This window comes from Lagenorhynchus albirostris, chromosome 6 (genome assembly GCF_949774975.1).
Source record: "Lagenorhynchus albirostris chromosome 6, mLagAlb1.1, whole genome shotgun sequence".
Lineage (NCBI taxonomy): Eukaryota > Metazoa > Chordata > Mammalia > Artiodactyla > Delphinidae > Lagenorhynchus > Lagenorhynchus albirostris.
Genome location: NC_083100.1, coordinates 76,345,628 through 76,369,808, shown reverse-complemented (window position 1 = coordinate 76,369,808; position 24,181 = coordinate 76,345,628). Strand labels below are relative to the sequence as shown.

At 36.3% G+C, this 24,181-nt stretch overlaps 1 protein-coding gene across 3 annotated transcripts in view; it reads left to right on the top strand.

Annotated features, from left to right (window-relative positions):
* The window catches only part of GALNT13 (polypeptide N-acetylgalactosaminyltransferase 13), an 829,184-nt gene that overhangs the window by 608,041 nt on the left and 196,962 nt on the right, over nt 1-24,181 (top strand). For all 3 annotated transcript variants that reach the window (XM_060151498.1, XM_060151496.1, XM_060151497.1), the window contains one exon: nt 18,753-18,870. In XM_060151498.1, coding sequence (XP_060007481.1) covers nt 18,753-18,870 — 118 coding nt within the window. The remainder of the gene's footprint in view (nt 1-18,752; nt 18,871-24,181) is intronic.

Below are 24,181 nucleotides of genomic sequence, written 5' to 3'. Positions count from 1 at the left end.
TTAACATTTGTCTGATCTCATACATTTATTTTTCTCTCAATTTGAATTAGGAATTTATAAAGAAGATCAAATAAATTAAACAATGGTATTAATAACAACTTAGATTACAATCATTGCGAAAAACTCATAGAATATTCACATATATTATTTCCTGTATCCTTCTAGTGTGATATCATAGAAGAAGCATTAAAGCTGGCTTTGGAGGATCTGGGTTTTATTTCAAGCTCCTCCTATTGGGAATTTACCCAATTCTTCTCAACTATAAAGTGGAAAATTATTCTCCCTGCCTTGCTTAACTGGTGAAGTACTATAAAATATTAAATGAAATTTGAAACTATTTGAAAATAGTTATTTTAAATTTATTTCTGGTAATATAAGTAACAGATATATGCATTGAAAAATAAATGTGATGAGTATCTATAAGTTTAAAGAAGCAGAACACCAATGAACCAGTTCTTTTAGTATTTTGTTATATTTACTTCCAGAGCATTTCTTTCCAGATACATTTCCACACAATCTAAAAATTGATATATCACTAGTATTTTTCTATACCATTAACATTTTATCACAAATAAAAATTTTAATGGTGGTTAATATCTAAATTTTTTACTAAGCCCTGTCTCTATTTTTAATAGTCTAAAGTCAACTAAGAGTTTTACACTTTATGTTTTTGCCATGTATGTCTGTGATCCACAGTTTTTGCAATAATGTAGTCTCTTTAGAATTATGCAATCAAGCAATATGAAATGTGTTTTAGTATTCTTGTATAACTTTTGCCAATTTGATTTTCTCCCCCCAAATCATTACTGACTCCAATTTATAGTTCCTCTAGGAAGTATAATAAATGAAAAACACCTAGTTTATTCTGTAAAATCTTATACAAATATGACAATATTTCTAATTCTATAATAGCAACTAGTAATATATTTCTTAATTTTTATCTATCAGGTTTTCTTTATTGTATTTTCCTCAGTCCAATGAAAATACACTTTTAAATTGGAGGAAAGAAAGCAGAAACAGATAAAGCCTGTGAGACACTTCTTTACAATAGGAGATACTAAAGCAACAGCACAGGGTAAGGTCAAGGCTGTGCATAGAACAGACTTTGAAAGGACTTCAGAATGTTCAACAGTCCAACATTCAACCCTACTTGTGTTAAAATCTAATATATGTTGACTTTGAGAAAAAGAAAAATTCTACCTCAAGTGGAAACTTTAAATCTGTATTCCTTGGAGAAAATAGTACATTTCCAGTATATTACTTCCTAATGGTTTAGAAGATAATTTACAAGACGTTCATAGAAGTCTATTGAGATGAGAAGAAAACAGGAGTGGTATAGAAAGATTACAGGGTGATGAAATAAATATCACATTTATATACTGAATAATTGTATCACATTAACAAAAACATTTAAAAACATCTGGCCCCATTGTTATTTTGACCCCTCTGAAGCATTAAATGAAAGCAAAAGGAAAGATTAAAATTTGCACCATTTACTATACATTCTCTTTGGAAGCTTAGAGTTTTATCAGGTGGTGAGGATTATGAAAAAGGATTAAGGAAAAAGGAAAAAATAACTATTCCTTTTTTGGTAATATAGGTCTTTAAGCACAGGTTAAGGTATTTGATTCCAGTATTTCTTGGTAAATGGATTCTTTGACAGAAAAATGAGCCACTTGCCCATACTAAGCAGAACTTAAAAATAGCTTTGATTAGGCTTGGAAAAGGGACTGGAAAAACTTGCTGCTGCAGGCAGCCTGGCTTTAGGAAGACCGGCTTTAACTACATGTCGAAAATTTTATCCCATAAAACAAAAACCTAGGTCTGAGGGGGCTAATGGCAGACTCTGGGAGGGCTCATGCCAAGGAGTACTTCCCAGAACTTCTGCTGCCAGTGTCCTTGTCCCCGTGGTACGCCACAGGCAACCCCCGCCTCTGCAGGAGACCCTCCAACACTAGCAGCCGTGTGGCTGACAGGGTCTTTGTGCTCCGGCTGGGTGTCAGGCAGTGCCTCTGAGGAGGGAGAGCCAAGTTCAGAACATTGGTCCACCAGACACCCCCTGGCTCCACATAATATCAAATGGCTAAAGTTCTCTGAGAGATCTCCATCTCAACGCTAAGACCCAGCTCCACTCAACAACCAGTAAGCTACAGTGCTGGACACCTTATGCCAAACAACTAGCAAGACAGGAACATAACCCCACCCATTAGCAGAGAGGCTGCCTAAAATCATAATAAGGTCACAAACACCCCAAAACATACCACCGGACGCGGTCTGCCCACCAGAAAGACAAGATTTAGCCCCACCAACCAGAACACAGGTACCAGTCCCCTCCAACAGGAAGCCTACACAACCCACTGAACCAACCTTAGCCACTGGGGGCAGACACCAAAAACAACGGGAACTACAAACCTGCAGCCTGCAAAAAGGAGACCCCAAAAACAGTGAGTTAAGCAAAATGATAAGACAGAGAAACACACAGCACACGAAGCAAGGTAAAAACCCACCAGACCAAACATGAACAGGAAATAGGCAATCTAACTGAAAAAGAATTCAGAGTAATGATAGTAAAGATGATAAAAAAATCTGGGAAAGAGAATGGACAAAATACAAGAACTGTTTAACAAGGACCTAGAAGAACTAAAGAGCAAACAAACAATGATGAACAACACAAAAAATGAAATTAAAAATTCTCTAGAAGGAATCAGTAGCAGAATAACTGAGGCAGAACAGATAAGTGACCTGGAAGATAAAATAGTGGAAATAACTACTGCAGAGCAGAATAAAGAAAAAAGAATGAAAAGAATTGAGGACAGTTTCAGAGACCTTTGGGACAACATTAAATACACCAACATTCGAATTATAGGGGTTCCAGAAGAAGAAAAGAAAAAGAAAGGGACTGAGAAAAAATTTGAAGAGATAACAGTTGAAAAGTTCCCTAATATGGGAAGGAAATAGTGAATCAAGTATAGGAAGAGCAGAGAATCCAATGCAGGATAAATCAAAGGAGAAACATGCCCAGACACATATTAATCAAACTATCAAAAATTAAATACAAAGAAAATACATTAAAAGCAGCAAGGAAACTCAAAAAAAAAAAAACAAGGAAAAAAACAACAAAAACAACAAATAACATCCAAGGGAATCCCCATAAGGTTAACAGCTGATCTTTCAGAAGAAACTGTGCAAGCCAGAAGGAGTGGCAGGACATATTTAAAGTGATGAAAGGGAAAAACCTATAATCAAAATTACTCTGCCCAGCAACGATCTCATTCAGATTCGACAGAGAAATCAAAACCTTTATAGACAAGCAAAAACTAAGAGAATTCAGCACCACCAAACCAGCTTTACAACAAATGCTAAAGGAACTTCTCTAGGCAGGAAACACAAGAGAAGGAAAAGACCTACAATAATAAACCCAAAACAATTTAGAAAATGGTAATAGGAACATACATATTGATAACTACCTTAAATGTAAATGTTCCAACCAAAAGACATAGACTGGCTGAATCGATACAAAAACAAGACCAGTATATATGCTGTTTAAAACAGACCCATTTCAGACCTAGAGACACATACAGACGGAACGTGAGGGGATGGAAAAAGATATTCCATGCAAATGGAAATCAAAAGAAACCTGGAGTAGCAGTTCTCATAGACAATTCTCAAAGTCAAAATAGTGTTTAAAATAAAGACTATTAAAAGAGACAAAGAAGGACACTACATAATGATCAAGGGATCAATCCAAGAAGAAGATATAACAATTGTAAATATTTATTCACCCAATAAAGGAGCAGCTCAATACATAAGGCAAATGCTAACAGCCATAAAAGGGGAAATCGACAGTAACACAATCATCGTAGGGGACTTTAACACCCCACGTTCACCAATGGACAGACCATTCTAAATGAAAACAAATAAGGAAACACAGGTTTTAAATGATACATTAAACAAGGTGGACTTAATTGATATTTAAAGGACATCCCATCCCAACACAACAGAATACAGTTTCTTCTCGAGTGCTCACACACCATTTTCCAGGATAGATCATATCTTGGGTCACAAATAAAGCCTTGCTAAATTTAAGAAAATTGAAATAGTATCAAGTATCTTTTCCAAAAACAACGTTATGAGACTCGATATCAATTATGGGAAAAAATCTGTAACAAATAACAACACATGGAGGCTAAACAATACACTACTAAATAACCAACAGATTGCTGAAGAAATCAGAGGAAGCTAAAAAATACCTAAAAACAAATGAAAATGAAAACACGATGACCCAATACCCATGGGATGCAGCAACAGCAGTTCTAAGAAGTAAGATACAATACAATCCTACCTCAAGAAATAAGAAACATCTCAAATAAACAACCTAACCTTACACCTAAAGCAGTTAGAGAAAGGAGAACAAAATAACCCGAAAATTAGCAGAGAAAAGAAATCATAAAGATCAGATCAAAAATAAATGAAAAACGAGGGAAACAATAGTAAAGATCAATAAAACTAAAGGCTGGTTCTTTGAGAAGATAAACAAAATCAATAAACCATTAGCCAAACTCATCAAGAAAAAAGGGGAGAAAACTCAAATCAATAGAATTAGAAATGGAAAAGGAGAAGTAACAACTGACACTGAAGAAATACAAAGGAGCATAAGAAATTACTACAAAAAACTCTATGCCAATAAAATGGACAACCTGGAAGAAATGGGCAAATTCTTGGAAAAGCATAACCTTCCGAGACTGAGCCAGGAAAAAATAGAAAATGTAAACAAACCACTCACAAGCACTGAAATTGACACTGTGACTAAAAGTCTTCCAACAAACAAAAGCCCAGGACCAGATGGCTTCACAGGCAAATTCTATCAAACATTTAGAGAAGAGCTAACACCTATCCTTCTCAAACTCTTCCAAAATATAGCAGAGGGAGGATCACTCCCAAACTCATTCTACGAGGCCACCATCACCCTGATACCAAAACCAGACAAAGATGTCACAAAAAGAGAAAACTACAGGCCAATATCACTGATGAACATAAATGCAAAATTCCTCAACAAAATACTAGCAAAGAGAATCCAACAGCACATTAAAAGCATAATACACCATGATCAAGTGGGGTTTATCCCAGGAATGCACGGATTCTTCAATATACGCAAATCAATCAATATGATACACCTTATTAACAAATCGAAGGATAAAAACCATATGATCGTCTCAGTAGATGCAGAAAAAGCTTTTGACAAAATTCAATGCCCATTTATGATAAAAAACCCGCCAGAAAGTAGGCATAGAGGGAACTTAGCTCAACATAATAAAGGCCATATATGACAAACACATGGCCAACATCATTCTCAGTGATAAAAAACTGAAACCATTTCCTCTAAGATAGGAACAAGACAATGTTGTCCACTCTCACCGCTGTTATTCAACATAGTTTCGGAAGTTTTAGCCACAGCAATCAACGAGGAAAAAGAAATAAAAGGAATCCAAATCAGAAAAGTAGAAGTAAAGTTGTCATTGTTGGCCGATGATATGATACTATACATACAGAATCCTAAAGACACTACCAGAAAACTACTAAAGCTAATCAATGAATTTGGTAAAGTAGCAGAATGCAAAATTAATGCACAGAAATCTCTTGCATTCCTAGACACTAATGATGGAAAATCTGAAAGAGAAATTAGGGAAACACTCCCATGTAACATTGCAGCAAAAAAGAATAAAATACCTAGGAATAAACCTACCTAAGGTTACAAAAGACTTGTATGCAGAAAACTATAAGACACTAATGAAAGAAATTAAAGATGATACAAACAGATGGTGAGATATACCATGTTCCTAGATTGGAAGAATCAACATTGTGAAAATGACACTACTACCCAAAGCAATCTACTGATTCAATGCAGTCCCTATCAAACTACCAATGGCATTTTTCACAAAACTAGAGCAAAAAATTTCACAATTTGTTTGGAAACACAAAAACCTCAAATAGTCAAAGCAATCTTGAGAAAGAAAAACGGAGCTGGAGGAATCAGGCTCCCAGACTTCAGACTGTACTACAAAGCTACAGTAATCAAGACAGTATGGTACTGGCACAAAAACAGAAATATAGATCAATGGAACAGGATAGAAAGCCCAGACATAAACCCACGCACCTATGGTCACCTTATTTTTGATAAAGGATACAAGAATATACAGTAGAGAAAAGACAGCCTCCTCAATAAGTGGTGCTGGGAAAACTGGACAGTTACATGTAAAAAAATGAAATTAGAACACTCCCTAACACCATACAGAAACATAAACTTAAAATTGATTAAAGACCTAACTCTAAGGCCAGACACTATAAAACTCTTAGAGGAAAACATAGGCAGAATGCTCTATGACATAAATCACAGCAAGATCCTTTTTGACCCATCTTCTAGAGAAATGGAAATAAAAACAAAAAACAAATGGGACCTAAGCAAACAAGAGCTTTTGCACAGCAAAGGAAACCATAATCAAGATGAAAAGACAACCATCTGAATGGGAGAAAATATTTCCGAATGAAGAAACTGAAAAAGGATTAATCTCCAAAATTTACAAGCAACTTATGCAGCTGAATATCAAAAAAACAACCCAGTCTAAAAATGGGCAGAAGATCTAAATAGACATTTCTCCGGAGAAGATATACAGATTGCCAACAAATACATGAAAGGATCCTCAACATCACTAATCATTAGAGAAATGCAGATCAGAACTGCAGTGAGGTATCACCTCACACCGGTCAGAATAGCCATCATCAAAAAATCTTCAAAGAATAAATGCTGGAGAGGGTGTGGAGAAAAGGGAACCCTCTTGCTGTGTTGGTGGGAATGTAAATTGATACAGCCACTATGGAGAACAGTATGGAGCTTCCTTAAAAAACTAAAACTAGAACTACCATACGACCCAGCAATCCCACTCCTGGGCATATGCCCTGAGAAAACCATAATTCAAAAAGAGTAATGTACCACAATGTTCATTGCAGCTCTATTTACAATAGCCAGGACATGGATGCAACCTAAATGTCCATCAACAGAGAAATGGATAAAGAAGATGTGGCACATATATACAATGGAATATTACTCAGCCATAAAAAGAAACGAAATTGAGTTATTTGTAATGAGGTGGATGGACCTAGAGTCTGTCATACCGAGTGAAGTAAGTCAGAAAGAGAAAAACAAATATCGAATGCTAACACATATATATGGAATCTAAAATAAAAAAAAATGGTTCTAATGAACCTAAGGGCAGGACAGGAATAGAGATGCAGATGTAGAGAATGGACTTGAGGACACGGGGAGGGGGAAGGGTAAGCTGGAATGAAGTGAGAGAGTAGCAGTGACATATATACACTAACAAATGTAAAATAAATAGCTAGTGGGAAGCAGGGGCATAGCACAGGGAGATCACCTCGGTGCTTTGTGACCACCTAAAGGGGTGGGATAGGGAGCGTGGGAGGGGAGATGCAAGAGGAAGGAGATATGAGGAAATATGTGTATGTATAGCTGATTCACTTTGTTATAAAGCAGAAACTAACGCACCATTGAAAAGCAATTATACTCCAACAAAGATGTTAGAAAATAAAATTTTTAAAAAGTAGCTTTGATTAAAAAAAAAAAAGCAAATCAAAAAATGGACAGAACACCTTAATAGACATTTCTTCAAAGAAGACATACAGGTGGCCAACAAACACATGAAAAAATGCTCAACATCACTAATTATTAGAGAAATGAAAATCAAAACTACAATGAGGTATCACCTCACACCAGTTAGAAAGGGCCTAATCAGAAAATCTCCAAACAACAAATGCTGGAGAGGATGTGGAGAAAAGGGAACCCACTTGCACTGTTGGTGGGAATGTGCACTGATACAGCCACTATGGAGAACAGTATGGAGGTTCCTTAAAAAAGTAAAAATAGAGCTACCATATGACCCAGTAATCCCACTACTGGGCATATACCCAGAGAAAACCATAATTCAAAATGACACATTCACCCCAGTGTTCATTGGAGCACTATTTACAGTAGCCAGGACATGGACACGACCTAAATGTCCATCAACAGAGGAATGGATAAAGATGATGTGGTACCCACATACCATGGAGTATTACTCAGCCATAAAAAGGAATGAAATTGTTTTTTCTGTACAGACGTGGATGGACCTAGAGAATGTCATACAGAATGAATTGAAGTAAGTTGGAAAGAGAAAAACAAATATCATATATTAACGCATATATGTGGAATCTAGAAAAATGCTACAGATGAACCAGTTTGCAAGGCAGAATTAGAGAAGCAGATGTAGAGAACAAATGTATGGATACCAAGGTGGGAAATGGGGTGGGGCCTGGGTGATGGTGGTGGGATAAATTGGGAGATTGGGGTTGACATATATACACTTATATGTATAAAATACATAACTAATAAGAACCTGCTCTATAAAATAAAATAAAATTCAAAAAAAGAAAAGTAAGTTAAACCTTGTCAAAACCTAAAAAAATAAAATAAACAAAATAAAGAAAAAATAAAAATAGCTTTGAAACTGTGTTCCATAAACTCTACAGGATTTGAGCAAGCTTCCCTTTCTCAGAGCCTAAGTCAGCATAAACTTTTAAAGTAACAGTTTCTTCTCTACCAAAATCTGCATCTCCTTACTCAGCATATGTTCAAATGAGTGTTGTGGTGTGCAGTATTCCACTAAACTTCCCATTTTTTTCTCTGAAAAAAACTTTAATTACATTCAACATGCAATTATTCGTTACTCTAGTAAAAGGATGGCTATGCCTTTGATTCCTTTCTTCTGTTTTCTGTATTGAGTATACTTGACAGAATATGGAAGGACAGAGAGATACTCACAGCGTCTAATTTTCATTTGGGTTCTAAACCTTCACAGAGGTTAACAAAATTAAGTCATTGTATTTTATGATTTGAAAAAATCAAAATTATGGAAACATTTCAACTATTTGCCTCACATTTGTGTAAATAATAAAATATTTATGCTTATCATTTTTCTTTATCATGGTTTATAATATGTGAGAAATGTTATTAATACAGAGCTAAACATTAACAGTCTAGATATTGTGTAATTTGACTGTTTCAAATAACAGCCTAAAGCTGAGCTATGGTCTCACAAATCTTCTTTACACTTTTTCTCCAGCGATCTTGGTTATTTGCCAAGTAAGATTAAATAGAATCCTGATATATCAAAGAATTAGTGAGAAGAAATGATGTTTCAATAACTTTAAAAGAAATTGCTTTGAAGAGCAGTACTAACATTCACAGGAAAACGTGGTACATAAATTTGGAGCTTGAAATCAGAAAAAGTGTATTTTGAATTAGCTACCTCAAATCTTTTGTTGTGTGAGTTATAAGGATAAATTGAGAGATGATGGATTGGCAGATGATTAGATAGACAGATAGATAAATAGATAGATAATTTATATGTAGAAAGAAATTGTTTTTCTAACCGGACCACTAACTACCTGGGGGCGTCTTTGGAACAAGTCATATAAATACATTGCAATTAAATTTGGTTGACCAAATCTGTAGGGCTTTTAAAGCTCTAAAATATTACAATTCTATTGAAAATTGATTAGACTCTGAAAACAATAAGATAAAGCTGATTATAATCTGTTTTTTATTATTACTATTCATAATATTACTTACTGATATTTTTATTCATGGCTCCATTAGCTTTTATTTTTATTATGTTTTTATTTATTTTTTTAACATCTTTATTGGAGTATAATTGCTTTACAATGGTGTGTTAGTTTCTGCTTTATAACAAAGTGAATCAGTTATACATATTCATATGTTCCCATATCTCTTCCCTCTTGCGTCTCCCTGCCTCCCACCCTCCCTATCCCACCCCTCTAGGTGGTCACAAAGCACCAAGCTGATCTCCCTGTGCTATGCGGCTGCTTCCCACTAGCTATCTATTTTACGTTTGGTAGTGTATATATGTCCACGCCACTCTCTCATTTTGTCACAGCTTACCCTTCCCCCTCCCCATATCCTCAAGTCCATTCTCTAGTACGTCTGTGTCTTTATTCCCGTCTTACCTTACTAGGTTCTTCATGACATTTTTTTTCCTTAGATTCCATATATATGTGTTAGCATATGGTATTTGTGTTTCTTGATTATAATCTTGATAAACAGATGTTTTCCTCATCTTCATTAAAATTAGTATTTAAATGTGCAGTACTTGCTTTGAGTTGATACTATTCTTAAGAGTATTACATTAAAACGTATTTCCCGGGCTTCCTGGTAGCGCAGTGGTTGAGAGTCCGCCTGCCGATGCAGGGGACACAGGTTCGTGTCCCGGTCCGGGAAGATCCCACATGCTGCGGAGCGGCTGGGCCTGTGAGCCATGGCCGCTGAGCCTGCGCGTCCGGAGCCTGTGCTCCGCAACGGGAGAGGCCACAACAGTGAGAGGCCCGCGTACCGCAAAAAAAAAAAAAAAAAAAAAAGTATTTCCCCATTTTATAGATGATCAAATTAAAGCATAGAGTTTAAGTGACTTGCTGAAGGTCACACTGTGGGACTGAGTTTTGAACCCAGTCAATCTAGATACAAAGTCTATACTCCTAAAAACTAATTGGCTGCCTCTTAGAGTCTCTTTATTGTCTACCTGCTTTTCACACACATGGTGGTTATCTCAGTGTAAAGTATGGGATATATTGTCTTATTGGAGAAAATACAGGCCTTGCATTTTAGCATTACTGAATAATCAAATGTATTCTATCACAATTTCTTTGGACTTATCAAGTTCTGCTGAAAAGCTTCAGTATTTTTCCATGTCAAATACTTACTTTTTGAGTTCTTTACTACTCTGCATTGTCATAAAGCTTTATATCTGTAATTCTAATATACTATCAAACTCAATCCCCAGAACTCTAAGTAGAGGATAAGGTCTTTAAACACCCTAGAATTAGTGAAGGCATCTTTATTATCAATTTAGCAGATGTAAGCAAAGAATTTTTGCAATTTCAGAAGTAAAATTGCAGGTAATTTTGACTTTCAAATATGGAAGTCAAATACTCAGTACTCACAATACTCAATAAGAAGTGACAATTGCCTTGAGAGAAACAGAGTGCTATAGTACAAGGTAGAAGGGAAAGAGTACAACCAAACTGGAGGGAAGAGGCTTGTACTAAGGCCAGCCTGTATGGAATATATCAACTTTGCATTGACTTAAGAATGGAGCAGGTATGAACATATAAGGGGAGTTTACAAAGGAAAATTCAAGTGAGAAATTGATGTGAACAAATGCACCAAGGTGGGAAAGTGTGAAGCATTTACTGGTATAACTAAACACTTTAAGTACAGATAAATAGTTAAAGGAAATGGAGGAGCTCATTGGGTAGGTCCAGATCCCTGCTGCCAAGATAAAAAGCTGGAATTTATTTTTTTTATTTTTTATAAATTTACTTATTTATTTTTGGCTGTGTTGGGTCTTCGTTTTTGTGCACGGGCTCTCTCTAGTTGCGGCGAGCGGGGGCCACTCTTCATCGCGGTGCGTGGGCCTTTCACTGTCGCGGCCTCTCTTGTTGCAGAGCACAGGCTCCAGATGCGCAGGCTCAGTAGTTGTGGCTCACGGGCCTAGTTGCTCCGCAGCGTGTGGGATCCTCCCAGACCAGGGCTCGAACCTGTGTCCCCTGCATTAGCAGGCAGATTCTCAACCACTGCACCACCAGGGAAGCCCTAAAAAGCTGGCATTTATTAAAATAGGTTTTGAAACATCTGGTCAACAGTTTTAGAGGAATTCTTATTTAGAGAAATTAATCTGGCTGTGATTTGTAGGATAAATTTTAGAAGTAGCAGACTCTAGAAGCATGAGAGTTCCATTAACAAATGGTTAGAAATAAAAGGACTAAAATTGGAAAGTGACCCTGGTAACAGAGATAAGTGTCAAAAATACTTAAGAAAAAAAAAAAAGGAAGTATTTGGGAAATGACCGAATGAGGCAAAAAAGAAAAAGGTGCTGGAAGGTGGTTTGATGAAATAAGGTCTGATGAATAAAGTCTTAGGACGCTAGAAAAAAATAGAGGACTTTGAAAGAGAAACAGATGTGGTAGCACACTCTCAGTTCTATGTTACATACACTGAGCAGAGTCAGAAGGAGTTTTTTAAGTAAACATCTAGTGAGTACTTAGAAAAGCACAACCAATGCAGAGGAGGGAAGAGAGAAGAGACAACAGAGATCAGGAGTCATCCTCATAGAGGTGATGGTTAAAGGCATATGACTGATGATCTGATACAGGTAAAGAGAAAGAGAAAAGTGCCACTGAGAGACCCTTGAGAAGACTACATTTTGGGGAAAATAAGATAATTATTAAGCACATATGTCTACAAAACAATACTGTAATGGTATATTATACTCATGTCACAGATGTGAAACTAAAAGCTTGACTGAGATCTGATAGCCAGCAAGGGAAAGGAAGAGGAAGGGGAATCAATAAGCGTCATAAAATAAATATTTAAACTGATAGAAGGAAAAACCTCTCTAGAACAATGCAATGGGAGTCAGAAGTGAAAAGAATTTAAGCAAGGAGGTTGGTAAATTGTGTTAAATGCTTTCAAAGGAAGAAGGCAGGGAAAGGCTGTTGAAGTTCATCATCAATGGGCCCTTTCAGAAAGAGGTTATTATAGAGATGGGAGCAAGATCCAGATTCTAGTGAGAAGGTCAAGAGGAGTTGAGGGAGTATGTTAGAAAGTATCCTTTCAATAAGGTCACCAGTGAAGGGAATAGAAAATATATGTCCCTGGTTTGAATGAGTAGTAGGATGAAGTGAAGATGTATTATGGTTTAGGGTAGATCTTAGATGAGCAGTTTTGTAAGCTCAAGGGGACAATCTAGAAATCAAACACATAAAACACAAATGTAATAGTCAATGAACAGATAGCTGAAAGAGTACACGCATAGCTCAGAGACTGTGGGTTTGGTTCCAGACCACTGTAATAAAGCAAATATCACAATAAAGCAAGTCACACAAATTTTTGGTTTCCTGGTACATTTAAAAGTTATGTTTACATTATGCTGTAGTCTTTTAAGTGTGCAAAAGCATTGTGTCTAAAAAATATACATACCTTAGGTAAAAAATACTTGCTAAAAAATGCTAACCATTATCTGAGCGTACAGTAAGTCATAATCTTTTGGTGGTGAAGGGTCTTGCCTCAGTGTTGATGCCTAATGACTGTGGGATTTTCATAAAATAAGCGACAGTAAAGTTTACCCCATCGATTGACTCTTCCTTTCACAAATTATTTCTCTGTAGCATGCAATGTTGTTAGATAGTATTTTATCCATAGGACTTCTTTCAAAATTGGAGTCAGTCCTCTCAAATCCTGCCACTGCTATATCAACTAAATTTATGTAATATTCTAAATCCTTTGTTGTCATTTCCCAGTTTTCACAGACTCTTCACCAGGAGTAGATTCCATCTCAATAAACTGTTTCCTTTGCTCATTCATAAGAAGCAACTCCACATCTGTTAAAGGTTTGTTATGAGATTGCAGCAATTCAGTCACATCTTCAGGCTCTATCTCTAATTCTAGTTCTCTTGCTATTTCCACCACATCTGCAGTTACATCCTACAGTGAAGTCTTGAACCCCCCAAAGTCATCCTTGAAGGTTGGAATCAACTTCTTCCAAATTCCTATTAATGTTGATATTATGACCTCTTCCCATGAATCATGAATGTTCTTAATCGCATCTAGAAGGGTGAATCCTTTCCAGAGAGTTTTCAGTTAACTTTGCCCAGATCCATCAGAGGAATCACTATCTATGGCAGCTATAGCCTAATGAAATGGGTTTCTTAAAGAATAAGAATTGAAAGTCAAAATTACTCCTTGATCCATGGGCTGCAGAATGGATGTTGTGTTAGTAGGCATGAAAACATCATTAATCTTGTTGTACATCTCCATTAGAGCACTAAGGTGACCAGGTTCACCTTAGTAAGTCTCAACAGTGGGCTTAAAACATTCAGTAAACAATGTTGTAAAGAGATTTGCTATCATCCACGCTCTGTTGTTCTATTTATAGTGCAGGTGGAGTAGATGTAGCACAATTCTTAAGGGCCCTGGGGTTTTCAGAATGGTAAATTAGCATCAGCTTCAACTTAAAGTCACCAGTTTCCTTAACCCCTAACAAGAGAGTCAGCCTATCCTTTGAAGCTTTGAAAGTCAGGCATTGACTTCTCCTCTCTAACTATGAAAGTCTTAAGATGGCATTTTCTTCCAATATAAGGCTGTCTCATCTACATTGAAAATCTATGTTTTAGTGTAGGCAACTTCAATAATAGCTAGATTTCTGGATAATTTGCAGCTTGTACATCAGCACTTGCTGCTTCACCTTGCAGGTTTATGTTATAGAGACAACTTCTTTCCTTAAACCTAATAAACCAACCTCTTCTAGCTTTAGAAGCAATCTTCTGTAGCTTTCTCACCTCTCTCAGCCTTCACAGAATTGAAGAGAGTTAGGGCCTTGCACTAGATTAGGCTTGGGTTTAAGAGAATTTTGTAGCTGGTTTAATCTTTTTTTTTTTTTCTTTGCGGTACGCGGGCCTCTCACTGCTGTGGCCTCTCCAGTTGCGGAGCACAGGCTCCGGACGCGCAGGCTCAGCGGCCATGGCTCACGGGCCCAGCCGCTCCACGGCATGTGGGATCTTCCCAGACCGGGGCACGAACCCATGTCCCCTGCATCGGCAGGCGGACTCTCAACCACTGCACCACCAGGGAAGCCCTGGTTTGATCTTCTATCCAGACCACTCAAACTTTCTCCATATCAGCAATAAGGCTGTTTTGCTTTCTTACCATTCATGTGTTCACTGGAGTAGCACTTTTAATTTCCTTCAAGAACTTGCCATTTGCATTCGCAACTTGGCTGTTTGGCACAAGAGGCCTAGCTTTAGGCCTATTTCGATTTTCAACACGCCTTCCTCACTAAGCTTAATCATTTCTAGCTTTTGATTTAAAGTGAGAGATGTAGGACATTTTCTTTCACTTGAACACTTAGAGATTATCGTAGGAATATTAATTGGTCTCAGGGAATAGGGAGGCCCAAGGAAAAGAAGAGAGACAGGGGAACAGCCGGATGGTGTAGCAGTGAGGACACACACAACATTTATTGATTAGGTTCACTGTTTTATACGGGCGTGGTTCGTGGTGCACCTAACTACAGTAGTTAACAACGAAGATCACTGATCACAGATCAGCACAACAAATATAATAATAATTTAAAAGTTTGAAATAGTGTGGAATTACCAAAATGACACAGAGACATGAAGTAAGCAAATGCTTTGGGAAAAATGATGCCGATAGACTTACTCAACTCAGAGTTGCCACAAACCTTCAATTTGTAAACTACACAATATCTGCAAATCTCAGTAAATCAAGGGGTAATAAAAACAAAAAAAGTATGCTTATAGTCAGAAAAGAGCTGGCTGAGGGCAAAAGGGTGAATGCTATCCCACAGTGAGAGGAAAGGAGACATTCTTTTCTCTGCGACAAGAGGAAGGAAGAGGCCCTGAGAAACATACACATATTAACGTAGAGATTGAGGGAGTTTAGAGTTCATGATTGAGAGAGTTTAGATTTTATGCATTGCCTCAATCTTCAACTTCTTGAGAATAGTCCAAAACCTTTGGAAAATATTCAGTTAAAAATGAGACAGGTGAACAAATAGAGGTAAAAGGATTGTTAGGTCTTTCTGGACTAGCAGAAGGTCAATAACATGGACTTGTAGCAGGACCAGATGACCTCAGCTTATTACTTTTTTAGTGATTCTCTAGGTCTTAGGAGCAGAGGTAGATGAGAAGGGTAAGTTTGCCCAGGAACCAATATTTATAAAAAGAGAATGGGGTCAGTCAGGCAAGAACAGAGAACCTAGGGTGCTCAGCTAGGTGTTCGCTGACATGGCAGGGTCTTGGAAAGGGGGTGGGAGGAGGAAAGCAAACGATTTCTGCAGGGAGTTATTCTGTGAGAATATGGAGTAGCTAAGGAATTATAACCATCAATGAAGGATAAAAAGTGACTTCCATAGGATTGAAATAGGAGGGGTTAAAAAATTAAAAGGTGTGTTCAGAGAGGCAGAGTTCAACCTCTTAGATCTGAAGTGTTTTTAAATGATTTTGAAATCCAAAATGACAACATGTATATGGGGAGCCAAAATTAGTTGAAGGACACTTAAGATTTTGATTGAACGATTAACATCAGCAACAACAAGAAATGTATTACCCAGCCTTATTAACTATTTATACTGTACCAAGCACTGTGCCAAGTGCTTTAGTTCTATTAACTCAATTCATCTTCACCTACTTACTGTGTGGTAGGTAATATTTGCAGCCATTGGGCTGATTATATTTTCCCCAATAAAATTGATGGAATTGGTTGGTCCGACATTGCAGAGACACAACCTTAAAAAGACAATTTTAGCTAACTCAACTATAATCAAGGTTTTTAATTTTCTAGGTACCCTGAACACTTAAGGTCTGCACAGGAATATGTAAATAGTTCATGGGGGGACATTACAAAGCAGTTAACTTAGAACAGAACATGCTATACAACAGTGTCTGTGTCTGTAGGTATTATTTAAGGCACCATCCCCGGACTGTTTGAGAGAGCTAACTGACATTGCAAATACACACAAAAAAATTCTCCATTTTCAGAAAATACAGGAATTTTTTGAGCAATTGTTTTTTAAGCTTTTGTTACTTTTCAACTAAAAGTAAAACTTATTTGAGTCATTTTTATGGTTAAGTATATAATTTATTGTAGCCATTTATAATACATTTCTCACATATTTGTAGGAATTATCACCAACTGTAAGACGAAAGTCAATACATGTATTTAAGTTAAATGCATTAGTTCCCTATTAGTAAATAGATAAGTGAACAGGCACTCTGATCATTAAAAATGCATCCTTAACATTCTTAAGCACCTGGTTACATTATGATAGGGTAATTGCAGCAATTTCTGTTCCTCATTTCATTAGACTGTTCAGCACTGTAATACCTTATACAGTTATTTCCATGGAGTTCCAAAACCCCAATCAGGTGAGGGTCATGGCTACTCCATAATTACCATCTGCTTAGCTTTGTTAGTGTTTCTCTCTATTACTCGTTAGGTCAATGATACTGTTCTTGATAGGAACCCAGCAAGACCAAAAGTAATAAAACAACTCAGACCAAGTGAGGCTCTGCTACTCCGACTGATGGACAGTTAATTACCTGAGTATAAAACAGTGAGAGCACTGGGGGAAATAGAGAACTCTGTGATATGGTAGATATCCAAGTACAATATTATTTGGTAGTTTTTCAATGAACTACACTGTTCAGTTAGAGGACATGATCATATCCGGTGGCAGAAGAGGATATAATTTTGAGAAAAATAGAACATTTGGTTTTCTAACAATCTCAAACTACCCTTGAATAACTCAGGGGTTAATCTGAGTATAATTTATAGTCAGCCCTTGGTATCCAAGGTTTCTCCACATCAGAGGATTCAACCAACCATGGGTTATGTAGTATTGTAGTAGTTACTGTTGAAAAACATCTGCATATAGTTGGACCCGAGCAGTTCAAATCCATGTTGTTCAAGGGTCAACTGTACCTGGATGAGCATTCCAAATCTAAGTTACTAGATCCGTTTCTCATCTTTAGCAGCACAGTAGACTCATCTGGGAACTTTATACAATATCAAAGATCTGGCCGCACTCCTGGCCAATTAAATCTAAATCTGCAGAGAGTGGCACCCAAGCATGGAAATGTATTTTTTAAAGGTGCTTCAGGTGCTGCTAATGTGCTACAAAGGTTGAAAACCTCTATTCAAAAATAATCATTGCTAGTATAGATTCATTTGTGAACAACTAGAACTTTCTTTTTCAGTTTCAATTCACACTGCTTATACAGAAAACTTGTGTGGTTCACACATTAACCACTGATTTTAATGAAACTTTTTAGATTAAAAATTAATTATTCTTTTTGAAACTTAACACCTGACTTCTTAGTTTCTATAGAGAAAGTTTGAATATGAGAACCAAAAGCATTTATTCCTAGTAAAAAGTTTTGGATCTTGGCCAAATGTCCTTCTAAAACTGTGAATAGCATACAGGATTTATGTTTATCCATAGGGTTATATGATTCATTCTATCATTTTAACTGGGTAAACAGCTGTAAACAATTAGATATAAAGTTCTATGGTACTTATACTTATGTGACTATCATTAGATACTTATTGCCTATAAACATTTTACAGCATTTAATATTTTTCATATTTAAATAGGCTATAGATCTTTTCATAGAGAAACCACTTCCATACATTTCTAGAGTTCATATTCAAATAATTTATAATTAGGTGACAAAAGACAACTGGTAGTTTCATGACCAGTTCATCTCTTTAAGGATAGTGCTAAGAGCACTAACTTCTCTTCACTATGCCTTTCAGAAAGGATGTATATGCCTCTGTCTTAAATGGCCAGTGTTCCTTCCTTGTATCTGTTTGATCACCTGTAAGAAAAATATAGACTAATCTAAATTTAGTTTTACAGAAAGTGTGAAATAAAATGCTATTTATTAATTTTAAAACCTCTAACAACTTGGCTTTATGTTTCCAGTTTGAGATTTTTGAGTACTATTTTTTTAATTTAAAATGTCTCAAAAATATTTGCTGTAGTCTCATTAAACTCCACACATTGTTTTCAAAAGATATTCTTTTCTTTTTGTTTTTTTTCAACTAGGACCCCTACTATGGCTGGTGGCCTATTTTCTATTGACAGAAACTACTTTGAAGAGATAGGAACTTACGATGCAGGAATGGATATCTGGGGTGGAGAGAATCTTGAAATGTCTTTTAGGGTAATTGCATTTTACTTTATTTTTTGACTCTGAACATACTATGCTGTAGCATGCACATATAGACTCAGTAATTTACTGTCAAATCTTTTCTGTAAAGTGATACAAATTACTGATCAGTTGGTCATTTTAATACTTGTTTAGAAACTCTGCTAGAGTCTTTTTGCATGCAATATTTACTGTTAAATGGGAAATTAGAGGCATTTTTTAAGTTTTCAAAATAATTCTTTTATACATAATTCAAAGACACTAGGGCTTTTCTAAAAAGACAGGCTTTATTTTTTAATAAAGCATTATCCTATGAAATCACTTTGTGTTTTTGAACTGAAACTTGGAAGTGTTTATGATATCTGAATTTGCAAGTGCTGCTTGAGGTTATTCTCAAATACCTTTAAGAATAACCTGTGGTCAAAGGAATTCTGAATAATTCAAGTAACATGATTTTTCACAATCATAGACATTATTGTTTGATAAATCAGTTTTAATAATGCAAATGCACTTATTAAATGGCCTTCCAAGTAAACAAAAATTAAGAATTAATCCCTCGTATAACCAATACTAGGAAGCATATGAATAATTTTAATATATTATTACATTCAAAAATTTTAAATACACATAAATGTTCCATCTTACTAAGAAACAATAAGGGCTAACATACTGTTTTTTTTCTTCAAACCACATTCAGTATCATTTTAAAAATGAGTCAAATTAATAATACTGTTGTTTTTTCTTCCCTATAATTTAACCTGAATGATTTGAAACACTCTATCGTTTTGCTGGCATTATTTGCACAACAAAATTATTAGAGTTTAGATATATTAATCTATGAAGTTCAAGAGTTATGCCTTTTAATTTCTTATTTAGAAAGTAAACTTTGTTTTTCACAAATATAAATATGTTTGATGTTGTGTAAGCAAATGTCAAAATTTGAGAATAAGAATTACTTTGAATTTATATAATGTGGAATTTAATGGATCTTGGATAATCTGAATTATTTTAGAAGGACTAGGATGTCCTTGTTATACAACTTTTTGCCTATAAATCTTCCTAATAGTCCAATGTCTGAGAAGATCATTAGTTAATGAAATTTTATTCTTCCCATATTTGCTTATATACTCATAGTCAGACCGAGCTTGCCCCACAAGACTTAGTAGCATACTCAGGAATGTCTTCTTGTTATGAAGTACAGAATATATCTTTGCACAATCTTTGGGACATTTGGGGACCCAACTTTTTTACTCAGTGTAGTTCTCAAAGTACAGAATATAAGAGCTGACAGTTTAAAAGGAAGAAGAAAAAAGAAAGAAGGAAAGGAGGGAGAGAGGGGGGAAGAAAGGAAAGATAGTATACTCAAGACCTTAAAAACAATTTTCTCTTACCCTTAGATTTAATGAAGAGAGTATTTATACATTCATTAACCAATATTCCTTGGATGCTATGCTGGAAATTCATAAGGGAAAAAAATCAACGTAGCAATACTACTCTTACCTAGTGATCCTATTGCCCATCTTTTTTTCCTTCTTTCCTAACATTCTTATTCACTTCTTTTCTGCTCACCTGTTAAGCTTGATTCTCTGCCAGTAGGCTCCCCTTACTTTCCTCGCAGAGCTCCCAGATTAGATGGATGCTCTTCATCTAACTGACTGAAAAATGTGTCAGGGAGAAATGTATTAGGAAGGAATTTAGTGGAATAATATGATATGCCAGGAGAACATAATCAGGAAATACAACAGAGATATTAAGGTATCAGAAAGGAAGATTTGAAAATATGGTATGTGATGCAGATACCAGGTGAACAGAGTGAATGCAACTAGTGGCCAAAAGAATGATCAGATCACTAAATAATAACACAGGAGGTTTTCTGTGATTGGTTGTTTGAGATTATTAAGAGATAAAGTACTCCTAAGTGACTGGTCTTTGATTTAGTTTCCGTATGCTATCAATAGAAACAAAATGTATATTTTGCTTTTTATTAGACTCTTGATTCATGTTTTACTTTACTTTTCTTTCTATGACATGAATATGTGTTAGCTTAATAGTTGATACCCTGGCTGAGGAAGATATTGAGTGAGAGAAAATGCTGGAACAGTACATTAGCAAAGAGAGGACACTCTCCTTTAGATTAATTTCATAACAAGATGTGTGACTTCAAGAAATGAGAATATGTTGGAGATTTATAATTAGAAGATCTTTGTCTAATATCCAGCTTAATTATTTTACAACTAACTTATATTGAACATGTAGTATGTCCTTTACACTTTCCGGATCCTGAGACTGCCAAAGTGAAGAAGGCCTTATGCTTTTACTCTCAGGGAAGCGCATCTCAAAGAAGAGATACATAGGTATCAGTGACAGTAAAATGTGATCATTTCTTTTGTAGATTTATATATGAGGTTTTCTTGTCTCCATCATGTTAGTATAGGCCAATTACTTAACCTCAACTGTGAAAAGGTGATTATAATAATAGTAAAGTTATAGTTATCTTATAGCTCTGGTCTATGTAGATTTGAGGATGAAAAACATAGAAATATTAAATTCCTGCAAAAAATTAGTACTCTGGCTGGCCTTATGGGAGTTTAAGCCAATTCAAAAGAATACACTTTGGGGGATTTATTTATAACAGTGTCACTTGATCTTTGATTCCCAGAGTATTGTAAGTACTGACAGACCTTGAATATCTGATGAAAACTGTAGACCTCCCAAGAAAGATGCATCCGTCTCCTACACACAATAGGTTTGAACACAGTTTCAAAGGGTTGAAAAATCCCTTGAAGTCTCTGGATAAAAATTCTTGGCATAAAATAATAGTGACTTCTAATATTTATAGAGCTAGTAAATACAATAGTTGAAAATTGAACCCCAGCATTCTGTGACCAGTGGCCGTGCTGCTAATTACTGTACCACTACCTCCCCTGTAAAGGTCCATCCCTCCGTAACATGACAGCCCTGACAGCTGATGGTGTTATCAGGAGAGGGGGTAGAAGCTAACATGCAAATGCAATCTTCCTGAACAATGCTGAGACGGTTGTCTCATCTAGTGACTTTATCATCTTCTTATATGCTGTAGCCTCTTATGGATAATACACGTCCAATGGCAGTGAGAATATGTACAAGTAGATCCTAATGCTCCTGAAAACTTAGCCTCAGATACAGTTCTCCACTCCTTTACACAACAGTCATCAAAATAACATAAATTCCAAGATGTAAATGTAAATTTTAACTGATATTATTGATTTCCTACTCAATAGGTACAGGACATACAGTTGTGAACAAAATAGACAAAACTGTGTGTCCTTATGGAACTTATATTTTAGTGAAGGAGACAGACAATAAACAAGAGAAGCAAAATACATTAATATATTAGTGATAGGGCTTCCCTGGTGGCGCAGTGGTTAAGAATCTGCCTGCCAATGCAGGGGACATGGGTTCCAGCCCTGGTCCAGGAAGATCCCATATGCCAGGGAGCAACTAAGCCCATTTGCCACAACTACTGAGCCTGTGCTCTAGAGCCTGCACACTGCCACTACTGAAGGCTGTGAGCCACAACTACTGAAGCCCGTGTGCCTAGAGCCTGTGCTCCGCAACAAGAGAAGCCACCGCAATGAGAAGCCCCTGCTCGCTGCAGCTAGAGAAAGCCTGTGTGCAGCAACAAAGACCCAATGCAGCCAAAAATAAATACATTTATTAAAAAATATATATATACTGGTGATAAGTGTTAAAGAGAAAAAACTAAGGAAGAGAAGAGGAATATGAAATGGTAGATCTTGGAAATTGTTAGGGGTTGAAATTTTATATAGGAAGAACTCAGAAATGAATATTCATATAAAATAGTTTATGACAAAATTAACCCAGTATAGTATGAATTTATCATCAAAGGTATCATCTATCTTTAGAAGTCCAATGCACTATCCATTGCACACAGAGCCATTCATCTATCTTTGAATAATATCCCTGATGTTATTAGTACCACCCAATAAGCATCACCACCTGAAATCCTTGCCTTGCATTAGGCAATAGCACAAGAGCATTATTTCCAAAAGTGCACAATATGTGAGATAATCTGTCACTGTAGAACCAACTAAGGTCGTTTAAAAGAGTCAGAAGGCAGCAAAAGACTCAGAAGAGTGTCCCACTGCCCTGAAGCTTAGACTAGTGGTTACAAGAATGGTCTGGGAGGGAGACAGCCTGGGTTCAAGACCTAGCTCTAGCACTTATTAGCTGTGCGAATTTGGGTAAGGTAGCATGTCTCCTAAGCTCTAGTATGTTTGCATCTAGGCTTAACCATAGATAATCAAATGAGAGAATGTTCATGAAAAGCCCTTTAAAACCAGAATATGCAATACATATATAAAATACTGCTGCTCTAAGTGTTAGTCAATATGTGGTTCTAAATCTCTCCTGACCAGAAGGAGATTACATTTTAGAAAAAAACAAAAAACAACAACAACCACAACAAAAAAACTTTCTTTTTAGACTGCTGCAACATCCTCTGAGATAACCACTGACATTCTAAGAACTTACAGTGTAAAATGTTTACCTACACTCATAAAATGGCGTAAATAAAACAACTGAATTTAAAATAACCAGGAAAGTGTCATCTAGAGTTGGTGTGACAGGTACTGAATTTATTACATACACACACACACAAACCTAAGTCAATTTTTTAAACAGACAAAATATATATGAAAAAAGAGTTTCAAGACATTGGCCAGTAAGTCATAAATGATGATGGTCTCTGAGAGATGGGAAACAAACAAGGAGGGGCCTTGAATTGCCATGGCTTTGAGATAGTGTCTAGTCTTCAGCAACATGAAGGGAGACTTAGCCAGATCCCAGTGGACTCCATGAGTTGAGGAAATGGGCCAGAGTGTCTGGAGAGCTCAAGGCAGCTAGAATTTAGTGGACAGAGTAATGGAGAGGAGAGAGCTGCACAAACAGAGAACTCATGAAATATGGAGTACTGAACAGTGCACATGTGTGAGAAGATGACCCAAGGTTGAGGAAGAAACTCATAAATCTTAGAGGTCTCACTGCCCCAGTGCTCACTTAGGACCAGCTATAATGCCTGTACCCTCCAACCAGACTGATTTGTGGAGCATGGTGTAGAGTAAATATTGGGAAACTACATAATATGCTTTGACATAGGCCATGCAACAAAAAGAAGTCAAAAGTAAGAGTAATAATATTTTGGACTGAATGAAAATGAGCATAAAGCATATCAAAGTTTGTGGTGCCACTAAAAGCAATACTTAGGGGGAATTTAGAGCACTAAATGTCTATATTAAAAGAAGAAAATATAAACGATCTAAAATCA